General features: G+C 41.6%; 1 protein-coding gene across 1 annotated transcript in view; it reads left to right on the plus strand.

The window, feature by feature from the left end:
- Nucleotides 1-19,517, plus strand: part of LYPLAL1 (lysophospholipase like 1) — a 117,202-nt gene that overhangs the window by 40,997 nt on the left and 56,688 nt on the right. Inside the window, exon 2 of the mRNA XM_077485782.1 lies at nucleotides 2,693-2,792. Within this exon, the coding sequence (XP_077341908.1) occupies nucleotides 2,693-2,792 (100 nt within the window). The remainder of the gene's footprint in view (nucleotides 1-2,692; nucleotides 2,793-19,517) is intronic.

Genomic DNA, 19,517 nt, shown 5'->3' on the forward strand with positions numbered 1-19,517 from the left:
TTCAACCAGACTGATACAATCATGCCTGACAGTGCACTCACCTAGAAAATATGCATCACACACATATGTCATCCACCATAGCCAGGTAAGTGTCCCATGAGCCAATGGTAACTGAACATAGGAACTGTCGGGTAATCCAAGGAAGAAGCCTCTTATGTCTCAACGGGGGGGGGGGGGGGGGCGCGCACACACAAGTCCCCAGGAACTGTTGACTGCATGCTGAGGGCTTGTATGGGCTTAGAAGGCAGGCGGCGCTATTCAGGACCAGGCTGGGGAAACAACTGAAGCTGCCTGCCAGGAAGCACAGATGTTGGGCTGCGTGGTGGAGTGATGCTAATGACATTGCTATGATTACACGTTTTGGAGGTGGAGTTCTCCTTTGCCAAGTGCTCCTCCATCTCCTGAAGGGGCTTCATCCTTAGATTATTCCTGTTGGTTCCTATGTTCAGTTACTTTCGGCTCATGGGACACTTACCTGGCTATGGTGACTCAAGTACAGTTCTTAGGTGGAGGTGGAGTAGGCTTCTCTGAATTAAAAAAGAAAAGAATTTGCGCTAGGTGTGAAATAAACAATACATAAATTAATAAATAAACCGTGAAGGATACCCTGCAGCTAAGCACTATAACCCCGATATAGGGTACAAAGAAAAATAGACAAAAAGTGCAGCACTGGGTAATAAACTAATAATGCAAGTGATTATGACTAAAACCTGTGATTATACAAAGCAGTATTCTAAATAATTAAGTGATCAAAAAAAAAAAAAAACATCATAATAGTCCATATGTGTTAATATGATCAATCCATGAGCAACAAACACGTGTATCAAATGCAAAAACAGTTCATGAGTGAAATAATCCAACAGAGAACCACTAGTGCAGCCCGTCACCTAGGAATAATCAATGGAGGCTAACCAAAAAGCCAGCGACCACCCTTGTTCAGTGGGGTCACATAAGGCTTAGTAGAGCAGCAGGCATGCTGTTGAAGTACCACTGACTGTCCTCACAGGTAACCGGCCAGCGTCTGTGAATTGGTTTCAAAGGCGCTTCTGTCAGGAGACGATCGCTGCGCATCAATTGGACGTTTCCTTCCACGTTTCCTTCCACCAGTGGGATGTGGTCATCCAATGGATTTCCGCAAAAAGTTATGAGAAAAAAAAAAAAACTCCAATAGTGCAGATATACCTTTTGACTAATTTATTCAAAAAAGGTACTAACAGGTTCACAGTGCATAAAAATGTTCCTTGCAAGGATAAAAAGGCTCTGCTAATCTCCCAGAGGGACGTTGCGCATACACACAATGCAAGTGTGCGGCTCTTTAAACATGCGGCTCTTTAAGCATGTGATGGGCTGTGTCCAATCACAGCCGGTCACATGTAAACAAGGAAGGGCCAGTAATCGGCGCTCCTCGACTCACTGGCAGAGTATGTGGCGAGGAGAGCCGATCAGCGGCATCGCTGCGCATAGAGACATGTAGAAATGTAATCAAGGCACTGATCATCAGTGCCCTGATTACAATAGTGAAAAACCATGTCATAAATCAGTGCCCATTAGCGATGCCAATCAGTGCTGCCCATCAATGCCCATCAGTGCCCACCAGTGCTGCCTATCAGTGCTCATCAGTGCCCATAAGTGCGGCATATTAGTGCCTCCTCATCAGTGCCCATCAGTACTGCCTCATCAGTGCACATCAGTGAAGGCAATAAATTACTTGGTAACAAAATTTACTGACAGAAAAAAAGTGAAAGTTTTTTTTTCCAAATTTTTTGGTCTTTTAAAAATAAAATAAAGAACCCAGCATTGATTAAAGACCACCAAAAGAAAGCTCTATTTGTGTGAAGAAAATTATAAAAAATGTGTTTAAGTACAGTGTAGCATGACCACACAATTGTCATTCAAAGTGTGAAAGCGCTGAAAGCTGAAAAATGGCCTGGGCAGGAAGGGGGGTGTAAGTGCCGGTAGGCAAGAGATTAAAGGGTTAACTGCACTTTGGGATTGCGCTTTGTTTTTTTGTTCTGCTTTACTATACAGACAAATCTGCACCATATCTGGGCCAGTCTGGTTAGTCAAATCCTCTACCAGTTCACTTCTGCTCACCTCTATATTGCTGGTTTACTAATCTGAATGTTTAAAGATATTCATTATGCCTACATATGGCGCTATGTTAATAGTAACTGAGTCCTTGTGACTAATGATTCATTGTCCAGACCTACCTGTTCCCTGGTTTGTATTTTGAAATGCTTTACCAAAAATTCATTAAACGTAAAAGATGCAGTCGTGTCTAAATCTGTAATGCTATGTACGTTTTTATTCAGGAGAGCAGAATGGATGTGATAGCTTGGTAGATAAAACCATTCCAGAGCCCTACACCACTTCCCTTTTCACCAGCAGACTTTACTGTACAAGCAGCTTAGACACCTGACCCATATCTTCCTCTGAAGTATTTTAGCCCTGATTTATATCCAGGGGGTAATGAAGATTTGAAGGAGAATGAAGCACCTGCAGCTGAACTTATGTCTAAAATGTATTACCAACCAAATGGGCAGTTAAAGATGGATGATTGAAAAAACAGTTTTCTGCTGGCTGTTCCCACCAGAAGTTGCTCCTAGTGTGTTTGACTTTGGTGTAAAACTGTTGTGACCTCTATTCTCTGCTACCTTATATTTATATGTGTGCTTTCTTTTCCTACTACTAGGTGATTCTGGTCAGGGAGTCAGATCATGGATACGGGAAGTCTTGAAGAAAGATCTGGCCTTTAAGCACATAAAAGTCATTTTTCCAACAGCTCCGGCCCGGTGAGTTTTATTTTGTTGTAGCATAGTTTTTTTTTTTTTTTTTTTTTTTTTCAATCAAAATAACAACATGTCATATATATTTTCCTACTATGTTGCAGTGGATTTGCACAGAGCAGCCCAGATCCTCCTCTTCTCAGGTCCCTCTTCTGTGTTCCTTGCCCCTCCCCCCGTTGAGTGTCACCACAGCAAGCAGCTTACTATGGGGGCACCCAAGCCGAGTCACAGCTCCCTTTGTCCATTCTGCCCCAGCTCTCTCCTGATTGACTGACTGACTTTGACAGCAGCGGGAGCTAACAGTGCCGCTGCTGTGTCTCAGCCAATCAGAAGGGAGATTCTTGGATGGCCGAGATACTCGTGGACATCGCTGGAAAGGGAAGGGGCTCAGGTAAGTATTAGGCGGCCTGAAGGGGGCCGCTGCAGAGAGGAGGCTTTTTAGCTTCATGCATAGAATGCATTAAAATAGCCCAGTTATACTGCGGCAGGCTGGCACAGCTACGCGGGCCATCATAGCTGTACATCGGGTCTTTAGGACGCTGTAGCAGGCGCGCGCGTCCACAGCGTGTCCCCAGAGCCAATGCTCATGCCTGCTAGGCACCCGCAATCATTCCTGACAGAGCGAGAACCGGGATCTATGTGTGTAAACGCACAAATCTCGGTTCTGTCGGGGAAGATGAGAGAGATCGTGTGTTCCTACTAAGTAGGAACAATGATCTCTCTCCTCTAGTCAGCCACATTCCTCCCATAGTTAGAAACACACATAGGGAACACAGTTAACCCCTTGATCGTCCCCTAGTGTGGCTATTTTTAGCTCTGATTGCTGTTTAAGTGTCACTGGTCCCAAAAAGTGTCTGATCTGTCTGTCACAATGTTGCAGTTCCAATAAAAATTGCAGATCACCACCATTACTAGCAAAAAGAAAGAAAAATTTAAAATGGCATAAATCTATCCCCTATTTTGTAGACGCTAAAACTTTTGCGCATATCAATCAATATACGATTATTGCGATATTATTATTATTATTATTTTTTTTTTTTTTTTTAACAAAAATATGAAGAATACATATCGGCCTAAACTGATGAAGCGATTTTTTGGGGATATGTATTATAGCTAGAAGTTCAAAATAAATTTTTTCCAAAATTGACACTTTTTTTTTGTTTATAGTGCAAAAAAAAAAAATATATGCATAGGTGATCAAATACTACCAAAAGAATGTTCTATTTGTGGGGAAAAAAAGGACATACATTTTGTTTGGGTACAATGTTGCATAACCACGAAATTGTCAGTTAAAGGCACGCAGTGCCGTTTCGCAAAAAATGGCCTAGTCAGGAAGGGGGCTAATCCTTCCGGGGCTGAAGTGGTTAAAAAAAAGGTAAAAAACTTTCTGTGTTCCGCTGTCCCCCCAGCCTTCTTTATACTTGCCTGAGCCCAATCTCGATTCAGTGCTGTGCACAAGAGCAGTGGCTCTATCCCTTCTGTCTCTCCTCATAGGCGTAGACACATCAGTGGGAGCCATTGTCTTCTGCTGCTGTCCATTACAGGCAATAAGGAGAGGTGGGTGGCAATTTTTAGCCATGCTCTCTGTGTTAATGGACACACACAGCGCAGCTCAAGAGTAAGCCCCCATGAGTGCATCCATAGTAAGTGACTTGCTATGGGGGCACTCAGCAGGGGGGAGGAGCAGTGAGCGCTGGTGGGGAACCTGAGAAGAGGAGGACCTGAGCTGCTCTGTGGACAACCAATGCACAGAGCAGGTAAGTATAACATGTTGTTTACATTTTTTTTTTTTAAACTGTAGGTTTACAATTACTTTAATAGCTTTTTGAGCTTGATTTACACTGCTAAGATGTGAATATTAGTGCGATCATATAGTGTGACTTTGGTGCGATTTCACTGCAATTTGGCTCCACAGAATATGCTACCATCCAGAGTAGCACAGGACCCTTTTACAAAATTGCACCGCACAGAGTCACATTGATGTGAAGGGGCACCATTGAAAATAATGTGATTTCCCTTGTCATGCAATTTTATGCGACTCAAATCACCCGTATGAACGTGCACTGACTCTATACTCAATAGTCTTTCTGAATCCCCAGCCTGGATAAAAATGTTATACTGGCCCATAAATATTAAATCTTTAACTTTTTTGTTTAATTTTGAATAAAGTAGGGAAGTCCCCGCCGATCTGCAGTCCTTGAAAGAGGCTTCGTTTTTTTAAATTTGTGAATTTGCTTGGACAAAGGGCTTGAAGCACATGTATGCAAATTAAATAATTTCTAATTATTGATTTAAAAAAAATACCAAGAAGCGTCCAGAGCAACTCCAGGAAAAGTTTAGTTGATTAATCATTTATTGTCATTGCAGGACCTTTTTTTTTTTTTTATTTTTTTTTTTTGGTTTGGTATGTGGCTGTTCAGTCTTGGATCACACTAATGTGATTCATGCAGTTACTTCCCATAAGTGAGGAAACACAACCCAGTCTACTGGTGTTTCCCCGACATGCTGTCTTTCCTAATATTAACAAGTGCAATACCCCTGCGTAATGACATTCTCCTCTTTTGTGTCCAAACGTCCGAGAGGTTCTAGAGCAGACCGAATCACTGGCTGGAACACCAAATGGACCTCAGCCATGGGCTTCCCCCTCTGTCTTTTATTACTGGTAAAAAGTCAGAAGGTAAGTAGAAAAGGGGAAAACACTGCGCTATGGTTTGTAAAAAGTGGCCACAACAGCCAAAACAGCCGCCAACACTAATAACAAACAAAGTTCAACAGATGGAATGATAAAAACAGTGTAGCGCTTCAATAATAATAAGTGTAATCAACACAAATTAAAAAAAAATAACAGGACAAAGAATCGCACAGAACTAGATGCCTGAAAGTAAAAGTCCAACATAAGGCACTCATTCCACTATGTTGATGGCATAGGAGTGGCCAAACCGTCACATGGAAGGAGAATGGTGTGCTAGACGGATATGTTCATGCAGGTAGACTTGATTGTAACAATAGTAGATAAATACTTCTTACCGGAACAGTTGGACTCACGCAATCATATGGCGGCTGAGTCTAGAAGGCTTGGGGTCACAGTCAAGGACCAAAGAGTGTGAAGAGAGAGGTCAGTTGAGCTGGTGATGGAGCTCCAGGCGGTTGTAGACTCAAAGATGGGTCCTTTCAGATGGAACATCAAAGGTCGAAATGGTCAAGCTCAAACGCAGCCCGTTGGACCAATACTCCAGCCTCCCCCGAATGGGGAGGGGGGTGTTTGTGAGGTTTTAAACCAAAACCATAGAAAGAAGGGAAAAGAAAAAAAGGCTCCACATGGTGCGGGTCAAACGATATAAAAACGTTGGTTTATTGAAGTCAAGAGGTAACAAATGACTTAGTGATCACATAAAAAAACAAAATGAACTTAAAAGCAATGTGGGGTACCAACAGCTCGCCCGACGCGTTTCGACATATGTGTCTTCAACTGGGGCATGTTGGAACCCACCACATTGCTAACAAATATATAGAGAATGAGAGAGAGGTTCCGCCTATCAAGAGGCGGGACATCCAATCTCAGACAACCTCTTAAAGCGACAGTATACAATTCAGTCAAACCAAAGTATACCAATTCAGACACTATAAGCAAATGCAAATAACATCTCAAAATACCACACATGCAGAATGTTAGCTGGGTATTGATGACAATAAAATCTAAAAAATAAATAAAAAATATAAAAATAAGCAACCATGCTCACGCATGGATAACACTAAATAGATTACATTATTCATAGCCTAATCAGATATATGGATGCAACATAATACTAATCACTTATGAAGCATATGCAAGGGACACATCAAGCAATAATACATAAAAGTAACACCTGCATTGTTAGTATACATGAAATACATTAAACATTTACCAGAGACTGTCAGTTTGTATTTGCATAGTTCACAGTCTCATCAGACTTATGAATTGCAAACAGCCCTAGTGCTCATACAGAGCGCATACAAAAAAACACATCCAGTCATGGTACAAACGATCAGATCTGCACTGTCAATTGTACATAAGCTGCACTATACCAACCCAAGAGCAAGCTGATTTGTATATATTATAACAAAAACAGAGCTATGAAATTCTCAGCGGTGATATCTAATAGAGCTCTATCATTAAATGTCTCTTACTTGTTATGCCAGCAATGTGTGACCTGGAGATGTGTATAAGTAATCATGGTGAAACTTGATACGTGATGATCAGTTTAGTAAAGTTTAGATCAGATAATCTAAACTGTCATAACATGAGATGACACAGAAAGGACTGAACCAATCACTAAGTGCGTGTATCATGTGGTTAGATGTGGGAGTGGTTGAGAAAAGCTCAAGTCTGTGAAGTAGGGGCGTGTATATTTGCATATCATTGGGCAAAAGTGTGAGGAGGAGGTATCTTTCAAAGCTTGGCGCCAAATTACTCATTATTATGCGTTCCATGCTGCAAACCACAGCAAACTTTAATGAACGCCTATAGGTGCATGCCGGCGAAGTGGGGCGTGTGCGTACGAGCGTCACATATTGCGTATTCGTGCAGAGACTAAATAAACAGAAGGGGGCGTGTGAGATGTGGAGGAAGGAAGAGCCATTCAATCTGGCGCCAACTTCCCACATGGACAGCGTCACACGCCACTGGGCGTGGCCAGCAGCACAAGGGCCAATCCAAGGGTCTATCAATGTACACATGCGCCCTGACTAATGACGTAATTACGTCATGTCATGCGCAGTGATGGATCAAGGGTGGGGGCAACGAGATGATCCCGGGGACTATGGGAGATGTGACGATATCACGTCACATCCAATAATAGAGCCCGACGTAACCGTGGTAACCACGGAAGTGTCACCGCTTTTAAAGGCAAAAGAATACCGCAAATAACGGAACGCAAGTACACAAATATAAAAAAAGAAAAATATCACTAAACAGTCAGATTATACTTCTTACTGTGAAAATTTTGCCACTAATAGCCAAAGGTTATGTGAAGTGGAAAATTGGGAATAATCGCATGGGTCAGATGTAAAGCGCCCAAATTGCGCACATATTGACCTGAAAGATATAAATTTAAATTTTGAGGTACCAGAAACCCAAAAAGAAGGACCTTAAAATATAATGGAAATGGCATATTCTCAACTAATGCCAAAAGTGAAGTTGGACATAAAAGTGAGAATGTGATAGGAACTCGATCCCAGATCCCACATGATCTAGAAAAATGCGTAATAAACGCATATAACCAGATTCAAGCAGAGATCTGAAAGGGAGATATGTGAAAGAAAAAAATTTTTTGTAAGAAAAAATATATGATGGGGACGCAAGGTGTGTACAGTGAATTGAGAACTGTGTCACAGAGAGCGCGGATTTAGGAAGTGAAAGTGAAAAGTAAAGTGCCCGATGAATGGATAATAAGTACATTGGTGTATAATACCGAGGAAAAAGAAGGACTAAAGGAGTAGTTAGGAGTATAAAACAAATCAATGATAAAAATGATAATATATGGCACTAGTGATCCATAATAAGATGGATTAGGCCTGATTAATAAAGCTATTAATGTCCCAATCTGTGTTCATGCCAAAGGGGGAGTAACACCTCAATTCATAGATCCAAAATGTCTCGAGACGCGAAACCCCCCTCAGGCATGAGTCTCCCCTCCAGTTTGGGACAAATTTGTCAATGATTTGAAAACGGGTGCCCGTAGGATCTCTGTTGTGTTTTTCAAGATAATGTCTCGGAACAGGGTGTTTATCGCACCCTTTTTTGATTTTACTAAGATGTTCGTTGACTCTAATGGAGAAATTACGAATAGTGCGGCCAACATATTGTTGGTTGCAAGGACAGGTGATCAAATAAACAATGTACCTCGTGACACAAGTGGTAAAGTGTTTCATGAGGTATCTACGTGCAGTGGATGAAGATGTAAAGGAGTCACTTTTGCCCTTACCCAGCATATTATGTAGGCAGACATTGCATTTTCTGCAGGGAAAGTAACCCTTACTCTGGGGGAAAAATTGTATTGATTTAGGGATATCTATTACATTAGGAGCGATATCATTTTGTATGGATCGAGCTCCCCTGTAGATAGTTCCAGCTTTATTTGGAATCATTCCACCCAAAATTTTGTCACTTTGTAGTACCTTCCAGTGCCTGTTAATAATTCGCTTTATGTCATTGTGTTGTGTGGAGAAAGTTGTAAAGAAAGACCATTTATATTTATCACTTGTTACTGTTTTGACTTTTTTCTGTGTAAGAGAGGCCCTGTCGGTGTGTAAAGCTGCCTGGATCTCGACATCAAGAGTACGTGGATCATAACCCTTGTCCAAGAACCTCTTACGGATGGTGTAAGATTGGGAAATATAGTCACTGACATTTGTGCAGTTGCGCCTGAGCCTGAGAAACTGACTGCGTGGGATGGAATTAAGCCATTGACGATGATGGCAGCTGTCAACAGGAATATAACCATTCCGATCCGTTGGTTTGAAGAAAGTCTTCAGGACCAGGCGTTTCTGCACTATAGTAACCTCTAAGTCAAGAAAGTGGATGTTAGTTGTACTGGCCTCAAAGGTCAGCTGAATGCCACGATCATTGGCATTGAGGGTTGCCATGAAGGAGTCAAGAGAGGGCCGGCTGCCCCTCCATAGGAGGAGGATGTCGTCTATATACCTAGCCCACAGCACCAGTTCAGGCCTGTTAAGGGCATAGACGACATCCTCCTCCCACTGGGCCATAAACAGATTGGCCAGGCTGGGTGCATATTTGGCCCCCATGGCGACCCCTCTGTTCTGGGTATAAAAGGTACCCTGGAACCAGAAATAATTATGAGACATAGCGAACTCTAATAGCTGCATAAGGAAATTCCTGTGTATCAGGAATGCACTATATACTTGTATTCCACAAGATTTAGGCCTTAGAGCTGCTGAATTGTTTCTTTCCAGGGATTCTACACTTCCTGTGATACACAGGAATTTCCTTATGCAGCTATTAGAGTTCGCTATGTCTCATAATTATTTCTGGTTCCAGGGTACCTTTTATACCCAGAACAGAGGGGTCGCCATGGGGGCCAAATATGCACCCAGCCTGGCCAATCTGTTTATGGCCCAGTGGGAGGAGGATGTCGTCTATGCCCTTAACAGGCCTGAACTGGTGCTGTGGGCTAGGTATATAGACGACATCCTCCTCCTATGGAGGGACAGCCGGCCCTCTCTTGACTCCTTCATGGCAACCCTCAATGCCAATGATCGTGGCATTCAGCTGACCTTTGAGGCCAGTACAACTAACATCCACTTTCTTGACTTAGAGGTTACTATAGTGCAGAAACGCCTGGTCCTGAAGACTTTCTTCAAACCAACGGATCGGAATGGTTATATTCCTGTTGACAGCTGCCATCATCGTCAATGGCTTAATTCCATCCCACGCAGTCAGTTTCTCAGGCTCAGGCGCAACTGCACAAATGTCAGTGACTATATTTCCCAATCTTACACCATCCGTAAGAGGTTCTTGGACAAGGGTTATGATCCACGTACTCTTGATGTCGAGATCCAGGCAGCTTTACACACCGACAGGGCCTCTCTTACACAGAAAAAAGTCAAAACAGTAACAAGTGATAAATATAAATGGTCTTTCTTTACAACTTTCTCCACACAACACAATGACATAAAGCGAATTATTAACAGGCACTGGAAGGTACTACAAAGTGACAAAATTTTGGGTGGAATGATTCCAAATAAAGCTGGAACTATCTACAGGGGAGCTCGATCCATACAAAATGATATCGCTCCTAATGTAATAGATATCCCTAAATCAATACAATTTTTCCCCCAGAGTAAGGGTTACTTTCCCTGCAGAAAATGCAATGTCTGCCTACATAATATGCTGGGTAAGGGCAAAAGTGACTCCTTTACATCTTCATCCACTGCACGTAGATACCTCATGAAACACTTTACCACTTGTGTCACGAGGTACATTGTTTATTTGATCACCTGTCCTTGCAACCAACAATATGTTGGCCGCACTATTCGTAATTTCTCCATTAGAGTCAACGAACATCTTAGTAAAATCAAAAAAGGGTGCGATAAACACCCTGTTCCGAGACATTATCTTGAAAAACACAACAGAGATCCTACGGGCACCCGTTTTCAAATCATTGACAAATTTGTCCCAAACTGGAGGGGAGACTCATGCCTGAGGGGGGTTTCGCGTCTCGAGACATTTTGGATCTATGAATTGAGGTGTTACTCCCCCTTTGGCATGAACACAGATTGGGACATTAATAGCTTTATTAATCAGGCCTAATCCATCTTATTATGGATCACTAGTGCCATATATTATCATTTTTATCATTGATTTGTTTTATACTCCTAACTACTCCTTTAGTCCTTCTTTTTCCTCGGTATTATACACCAATGTACTTATTATCCATTCATCGGGCACTTTACTTTTCACTTTCACTTCCTAAATCCGCGCTCTCTGTGACACAGTTCTCAATTCACTGTACACACCTTGCGTCCCCATCATATATTTTTTCTTACAAAAAATTTTTTTCTTTCACATATCTCCCTTTCAGATCTCTGCTTGAATCTGGTTATATGCGTTTATTACGCATTTTTCTAGATCATGTGGGATCTGGGATCGAGTTCCTATCACATTCTCACTTTTATGTCCAACTTCACTTTTGGCATTAGTTGAGAATATGCCATTTCCATTATATTTTAAGGTCCTTCTTTTTGGGTTTCTGGTACCTCAAAATTTAAATTTATATCTTTCAGGTCAATATGTGCGCAATTTGGGCGCTTTACATCTGACCCATGCGATTATTCCCAATTTTCCACTTCACATAACCTTTGGCTATTAGTGGCAAAATTTTCACAGTAAGAAGTATAATCTGACTGTTTAGTGATATTTTTCTTTTTTTATATTTGTGTACTTGCGTTCCGTTATTTGCGGTATTCTTTTGCCTTTAAAAGCGGTGACACTTCCGTGGTTACCACGGTTACGTCGGGCTCTATTATTGGATGTGACGTGATATCGTCACATCTCCCATAGTCCCCGGGATCATCTCGTTGCCCCCACCCTTGATCCATCACTGCGCATGACATGACGTAATTACGTCATTAGTCAGGGCGCATGTGTACATTGATAGACCCTTGGATTGGCCCTTGTGCTGCTGGCCACGCCCAGTGGCGTGTGACGCTGTCCATGTGGGAAGTTGGCGCCAGATTGAATGGCTCTTCCTTCCTCCACATCTCACACGCCCCCTTCTGTTTATTTAGTCTCTGCACGAATACGCAATATGTGACGCTCGTACGCACACGCCCCACTTCGCCGGCATGCACCTATAGGCGTTCATTAAAGTTTGCTGTGGTTTGCAGCATGGAACGCATAATAATGAGTAATTTGGCGCCAAGCTTTGAAAGATACCTCCTCCTCACACTTTTGCCCAATGATATGCAAATATACACGCCCCTACTTCACAGACTTGAGCTTTTCTCAACCACTCCCACATCTAACCACATGATACACGCACTTAGTGATTGGTTCAGTCCTTTCTGTGTCATCTCATGTTATGACAGTTTAGATTATCTGATCTAAACTTTACTAAACTGATCATCACGTATCAAGTTTCACCATGATTACTTATACACATCTCCAGGTCACACATTGCTGGCATAACAAGTAAGAGACATTTAATGATAGAGCTCTATTAGATATCACCGCTGAGAATTTCATAGCTCTGTTTTTGTTATAATATATACAAATCAGCTTGCTCTTGGGTTGGTATAGTGCAGCTTATGTACAATTGACAGTGCAGATCTGATCGTTTGTACCATGACTGGATGTGTTTTTTTGTATGCGCTCTGTATGAGCACTAGGGCTGTTTGCAATTCATAAGTCTGATGAGACTGTGAACTATGCAAATACAAACTGACAGTCTCTGGTAAATGTTTAATGTATTTCATGTATACTAACAATGCAGGTGTTACTTTTATGTATTATTGCTTGATGTGTCCCTTGCATATGCTTCATAAGTGATTAGTATTATGTTGCATCCATATATCTGATTAGGCTATGAATAATGTAATCTATTTAGTGTTATCCATGCGTGAGCATGGTTGCTTATTTTTATATTTTTTATTTATTTTTTAGATTTTATTGTCATCAATACCCAGCTAACATTCTGCATGTGTGGTATTTTGAGATGTTATTTGCATTTGCTTATAGTGTCTGAATTGGTATACTTTGGTTTGACTGAATTGTATACTGTCGCTTTAAGAGGTTGTCTGAGATTGGATGTCCCGCCTCTTGATAGGCGGAACCTCTCTCTCATTCTCTATATATTTGTTAGCAATGTGGTGGGTTCCAACATGCCCCAGTTGAAGACACATATGTCGAAACGCGTCGGGCGAGCTGTTGGTACCCCACATTGCTTTTAAGTTCATTTTGTTTTTTTTATGTGATCACTAAGTCATTTGTTACCTCTTGACTTCAATAAACCAACGTTTTTATATCGTTTGACCCGCACCATGTGGAGCCTTTTTTTCTTTTCCCTTCTTTCTATGGTTTTGGTTTAAAACCTCACAAACACCCCCCTCCCCATTCGGGGGAGGCTGGAGTATTGGTCCAACGGGCTGCGTTTGAGCTTGACCATTTCGACCTTTGATGTTCCATCTGAAAGGACCCATCTTTGAGTCTACAACCGCCTGGAGCTCCATCACCAGCTCAACTGACCTCTCTCTTCACACTCTTTGGTCCTTGACTGTGACCCCAAGCCTTCTAGACTCAGCCGTCATATGATTGCGTGAGTCCAACTGTTCCGGTAAGAAGTATTTATCTACTATTGTTACAATCAAGTCTACCTGCATGAACATATCCGTCTAGCACACCATTCTCCTTCCATGTGACGGTTTGGCCACTCCTATGCCATCAACATAGTGGAATGAGTGCCTTATGTTGGACTTTTACTTTCAGGCATCTAGTTCTGTGCGATTCTTTGTCCTGTTATTTTTTTTAATTTGTGTTGATTACACTTATTATTATTGAAGCGCTACACTGTTTTTATCATTCCATCTAAAAAGTCAGAAGGCCATAAAAGTTTGCATTGCAAGCCAAAACCTGACGGTAACTGACAAACATTTTCTAGGCCAAATTCCTCCATGCAGTTACCAGCAAGAGAGATATTAATCATTCGGTTTACTATAAAGAATGCAGGATAGTGTCATTACACTGTGTCAATCACTCCAAGATCCCAAGCCCATGCAATTTTAAAATAAAATGGAAACTTAAATTTTAAGAGCTGGCATTGCTGTAGATGGTTATATAGTTAACTAAGCTTAAAAAAAAAAACCCACATCCGAAATTCAACCTCACGAATTCCAGCAGTTTTGGTCATAAGGAAGACAAACTAAACTCCCTTCTCCGAGTAATTGTTGCTGATCTTGACTACCAAAGGGGAAAAAAATCCTTCCCATCACCACAAAGGCAGTTGGACCGATTCCCTGGAATTAAATCTTACTGTGTCATTCCTGAGTATATGTAAATCCAATCACTAAAATCTTGCATCTGCTTTAAAGTGGTTGGTAAACCCTAAGGCTGCTTTCACACTGAGGCGCTATAGTGCTAAAAATAGCGCCTGTAAAGAGCCTCTCCTCTCACTCCAGTATGCAAGCCCGAGGGCTTTCACACTGGAGCGGTGCGATTGCAGGACGGTAAAAAAAGTCCTGCAAGCACAGAAACTTTGCAGCGCTATAGGAGTGGTGTAATAACTGCTCCTAAAGTGCCCCTGCCCATTGAAATCAATGGGGAGCTCCGACAAAGTGCCGCTGCAGCGACCGTTTTTAACCATTTTTCGCCCGCTGGCGGGGGTTAAAAGTGCCTTGCTAGCGGCCGAATAACGCCCGCTAAAACGAAGGCACATCACCGCTAAAAATAGTGCCGCTTTACCACCGACGCCCCCAACGCCTCAGTGTAAAAGCACTCTTAGTGCCTTGAAAAAGTATTCGTACCCCTTGAAATTTGACAAATTTTGTCACATTACAACCAAAAACCTAAATGTGTTAATGTGTTTAATTTGGGATTTTATGCGATAGACCAACACAAAGTGGCACATAATTGTAAAGTGGAAGGAAAATGATAAATGATTTTCAAAATTATTTCTTAATAGGCCCCTATTATAAATTATTTGGACACTTCCTTTCTCCAACTCTACAATAGGTCTACTTCCAAGCTATGTCCTCTGCCTCGTTTCCCTCTTAAATGCTTAAAGCTTATGTGGTCACCATCCCCAAACCAGGCAAAGAACCTACCACACCAACCAACTTTAGACCCATGTCGCTACTAAATAGATGTTAAACTCTATACTCCTCGCTCATAGACTCCTTCCTATCCTCCCAACGCAGATCAAACTGGCTTTACCTCAGGGAGACAAGCATCCGATGCTACATGCAGAGTTATCACCATCATCCATTATGCAAGGTCCTGTCTTATTCCTTCTCTGTTCCTATCTCTGGACGCGGAGAAGGCGTTCGACAGGGTCCACTGGGGATATATGACACAGATTCTCCAAAAAATTGGTTTTGATGGTACCATCCTCTCTGCCATCCTAGCCCTTTATTTGTCTCCCTGTGCACAGGTGTACACATCTAATACTATATCCCAAAACTTTTCCATATCTAACGGAACAAGACAAGGGTGTCCCCTGCCCCCCTTGTTCTTCATTCTCATCATAGAGCCCTTAGCTGAGAAAATCGGAGCACATCCCCACATCAGGCTTCTCCATTCAAAGCAAATCTCATAACAAAAGTATTTGCTGACAATATCATTCTGTTTATAATTTCACCGTCTCAATCTCTCCATCATGTCCACGGCGTCCTCACAAACTTCAGCCAGATTTCATACTATAAGATCAATTTTACAAAATTGCTTATTCCAGGGTTGGGATTACCTCCCTGCCTCCAGCCCCAGCTGCAATCCTACTTCCCCCCCTACACCTGGAGCAAATTTAATATACCCTACTTAGGATTACAATTAACAGCAGATCCCTTGAAACGCCAACTACCTACCACTGATAGATAACATAACTAAAGAAACTAAAAGATTAGCTAGAGTTGAATTATGCTGGTCTGGATGTCTGGCCTTGTTTAAAATGCTGCTACTCCCCCAAATCCTATATATCTTTTGTACACTCTCCATTCCACGTAAAATACCCTCCTCATCGCTGAATTCCCTTCCTTAAGCAATTCATCTGGCGCGCCAAACGTCCCAGATGCTCCAAAGTCCTTTTGACTAAACATAGACTTGCAGAAGGTATAGTTACTGATATACACAACTATTACCATACCTCCTTACTTACCCAACTTAAAACATGGCTCACACCCTCTCCTGACTTCCCCTTAGTAAGTTGAGCAAGCTTTAAGCCCAACTTCAGATTTATGCTTCCTTCTTTTCCTAGACATTTGGAGACCATTCCCCCTATATCGTCTCCCATTCATCATACAAGCCTCCTTAATAGTGGAAAATATGAAGAGTTGCTTAACATTGTATAGTAATTTGTTCACCTTTATGTATTGCTGATAATCATACCTCATGATGGCCGCCTTCCTATATCTAATTGATAGCCTAATTGTCCATCTCCCTACTATTTTTACATTTTTTTAATACATTTTTTTGTTCATTTCCATTTTATTTTCGCCCTTATTCTCATCTTAATTTTCATTTTTATTTCCACTTCTACCTGCATTTTAGTTATTCAATCTTGTACTATTATCTCTGTATGTTATTATGGTTGGATTGCTCCCTGCATACCTATGTATACACGAATAACTCTGGTATTTCATGCCCTTTGGAGTCTACTCCTTCTTTCTGGATTCTTGGTACAGTTTTGTACTCTGTATTGTATTATGAAAACCTTTTTAATAAATAAAAAATTATTTTCAAATAAATATCTAAAAAGTGTGGCATGCATTTGTAATCAGCCCCCTTTACTCTGCTATCCCTAACTAAAATCTAGTGGAGCCAATTGCCTTCGGAAGTCACCTAATTAGTGAATAGAGTCCACCTGTGCGTGATTTAATCTCAGTATAAATACAGCTGTTCTGTAAAGCCATCAGAGGTTTGTTAGAGAGCCTTTTTGAACACACCAGACAAGTCAGGGATGAAGTTGTGGAGAAGTTTAAAGGTTATAAAAAAGGTTATAAAAAAAATTCCAATCTTTGAACATCTCACGAAGCACTGTTCAATCCATCATCCAAAAATGGAAAGAGTATGGCACAACTGCAAACCTACCATGACATAGCCATCCACCTAAACTGACCGCTGGGCAAGGAGAGCATTAATCAGAGAAGTAGCCAAGAGGCCCATGGTAACTCTAGAGGAGCTGCAGAGATCCACAGCTCAGGTGGCAAAATCTGTCCACAGGACAACCATTAGTCGTGTACTCTACAAATCTGGACTTTATGGAAGAATGGCAAGAAGAAAGACATTGTTGAAAGAAAGTCCCATTTTGCAGTTTGCGAGAAGCCATGTAGGAGACACAGGAAACATGTGGAAGAAGGTACTTTGGTCAGATGAGATCAAAATTTAAACTTTTAGCATAAAAGCAAAGCGCTATGTGTGGCGGAAAACAAACACTGTACATCACCCTGAACAAACCATCCCCACCATGAAACACGGTGGTGGCAGCATCATGTTGTGGGGATGCTTTTCTTCAGCAGGGACAGGGAAGCTGGTCAGGGTTGATAGGAAGGTGGATGGAGCCAAATACAGACCAATCATAGAAGAAAACCTGTTAGTCTGCAAAAGACTAGAGACTGGGGTGGAGGCTCACCTTCCAGCAGGACAATGACCCTAAACATACAGCCAGAGCTACAATGGAATATTCATGTGTTGGAATGGCCCAGTCAAAGTCCAGACCTAAATCCAATTGAGAATCTGTGGCAAGATTGCTGTTCAGACACTCTCCATCCAATCTGACAGAGCTTGAGCTATTTTGCAAAGAATGCGCAAAAATGTCCCTCTCTAGATGTGCAAAGCTGGTAGAGACCTCCCCAAAAAGACTTGCAGCTGTAATTCCAGTGAAAGGTGGTTCTACAAAGTATTGACTCAGGGGGGCTGAATACAAATGCACGCCACACTTTTCACATATTTATTTGTAAAAACGTTTAAAAACCATTTACCATTTTCCTTCCACTTAACAATTATGTGCCACTGTGTGTTGGTCTATCCCATAAAATCCTAATAAATTATATTTTTGGTTGTAACATGACAAAATATGGAAAATGCCAAGAGGTGATGAAACAAATCCTCCTACATAATTTGTCATTTATAAGGCTTGTCTGAGCTGTCGGAAAGAAAGAGGCAGAAAGCCGAAATTACACACTGCAAAGCTCAGTGAGGAGAGCTCAGAGAGCTGATTGGCGGGAAGAGACACACCCTCTTCACACAGCACACAGGAACAAACTGAAGCTGTCAAACTGCTGGAGCTCCCTCCTGTCACCTATTTTTTTTTTTTCTTGGTGTCAGGAAAATTTGCCAGTGATTCATACTGATAACAGAGAAACGAAGCAGTAGACAGAAATAATACTTATTGCTCTGGATTGAGACAAGCACACATAGGTCATACGTTTTTCATATTGCATGTCTGAGGTTTACAACCACTTTAAGGTATTAATGTAATTTTCTTTAACTGAGGTTTACTACTGCTTTAAAGGTTGGTAATTGCTACACAAGCCAAGCTGTAATGTAATGTTATTAAAAATTACTATGCAATATGTAATTTTCTGTAAAATTCAATACAATATGGAAGCCTGCAGGCCTTCTGTACACAGTTGGTGTACAGAACTTCCGCACAAATGTCATTTTCTGCATATGTGATTGGCTCACTGATTTTTCCCAGAAGTCTACACAAAAATACAAATGTTTTAGGCATCCTCTGCAATAGGAATTATAGTTTTGTTGAGATACTCCCTAAGGGTTAATTATTTCTAAAGGGATGCAGACACTGCAACTATCCTCACTAGAAGCCAGCAAGTGTATCAGCTGATTTAGATTGAACACATATACACCCAGTCAAGAACCAGACTAACAAGGGCATAGAACGACATACAGCTTTTTTTTTTTAAGAAAAGAAACGGGTAGAATTATGTTACAACATTTGATGAAATCCTTCCAATGTGCAATCACCCAAAGGGCCCTTTCACACCGGCTGTCTGATCAGGTCTGCCTGTCAGTTTTTCAGGTGGACCTAATTGGACTCTGCATTCACCCCGATGCAGCGGAGAATGTCAGTAAGCACATATCTGCTGACATCCGCCATTGTCTGATCCAATTCTGTCTGCAAAATCCAGGCGATGGTGGTCCTATTTTCCATCTGTCTGGCAGATTGAATATGATCTGATGAAAATGGACAGGCGGTCTGTTTTCATCCCATCTCCCCATAGAGGAGAGTGGGACTGGGTCCTTCTCTGCTCTACACAGTGACTAAGCGGAGTCTGGCAAATGGAGGTGCCCATGTGAAAGGGGCCAAAGGGGATCGTTTTGTTTTTTTATCAACAAAAGTGGAGTTGCTCTTTAAAGCAGCGGCATGTGCTGGTATCTTCTAGTACCTGCTTTGATGTGCACAAATCTAGCCAAAGATTCACTAGAAAAAGAAGATATGTGAGAAATGTTTGGTTTGCCATTGCAGAACATCTCCCAGACATGCTTGGCTTTAGTTCTTGCTA

This window comes from Lithobates pipiens, unplaced genomic scaffold, assembly GCF_037356315.1.
Source record: "Lithobates pipiens isolate NorthernLeopardFrog02 unplaced genomic scaffold, aLitPip1_a1.2 Scaffold_18, whole genome shotgun sequence".
NCBI classification, from domain to species: domain Eukaryota; kingdom Metazoa; phylum Chordata; class Amphibia; order Anura; family Ranidae; genus Lithobates; species Lithobates pipiens.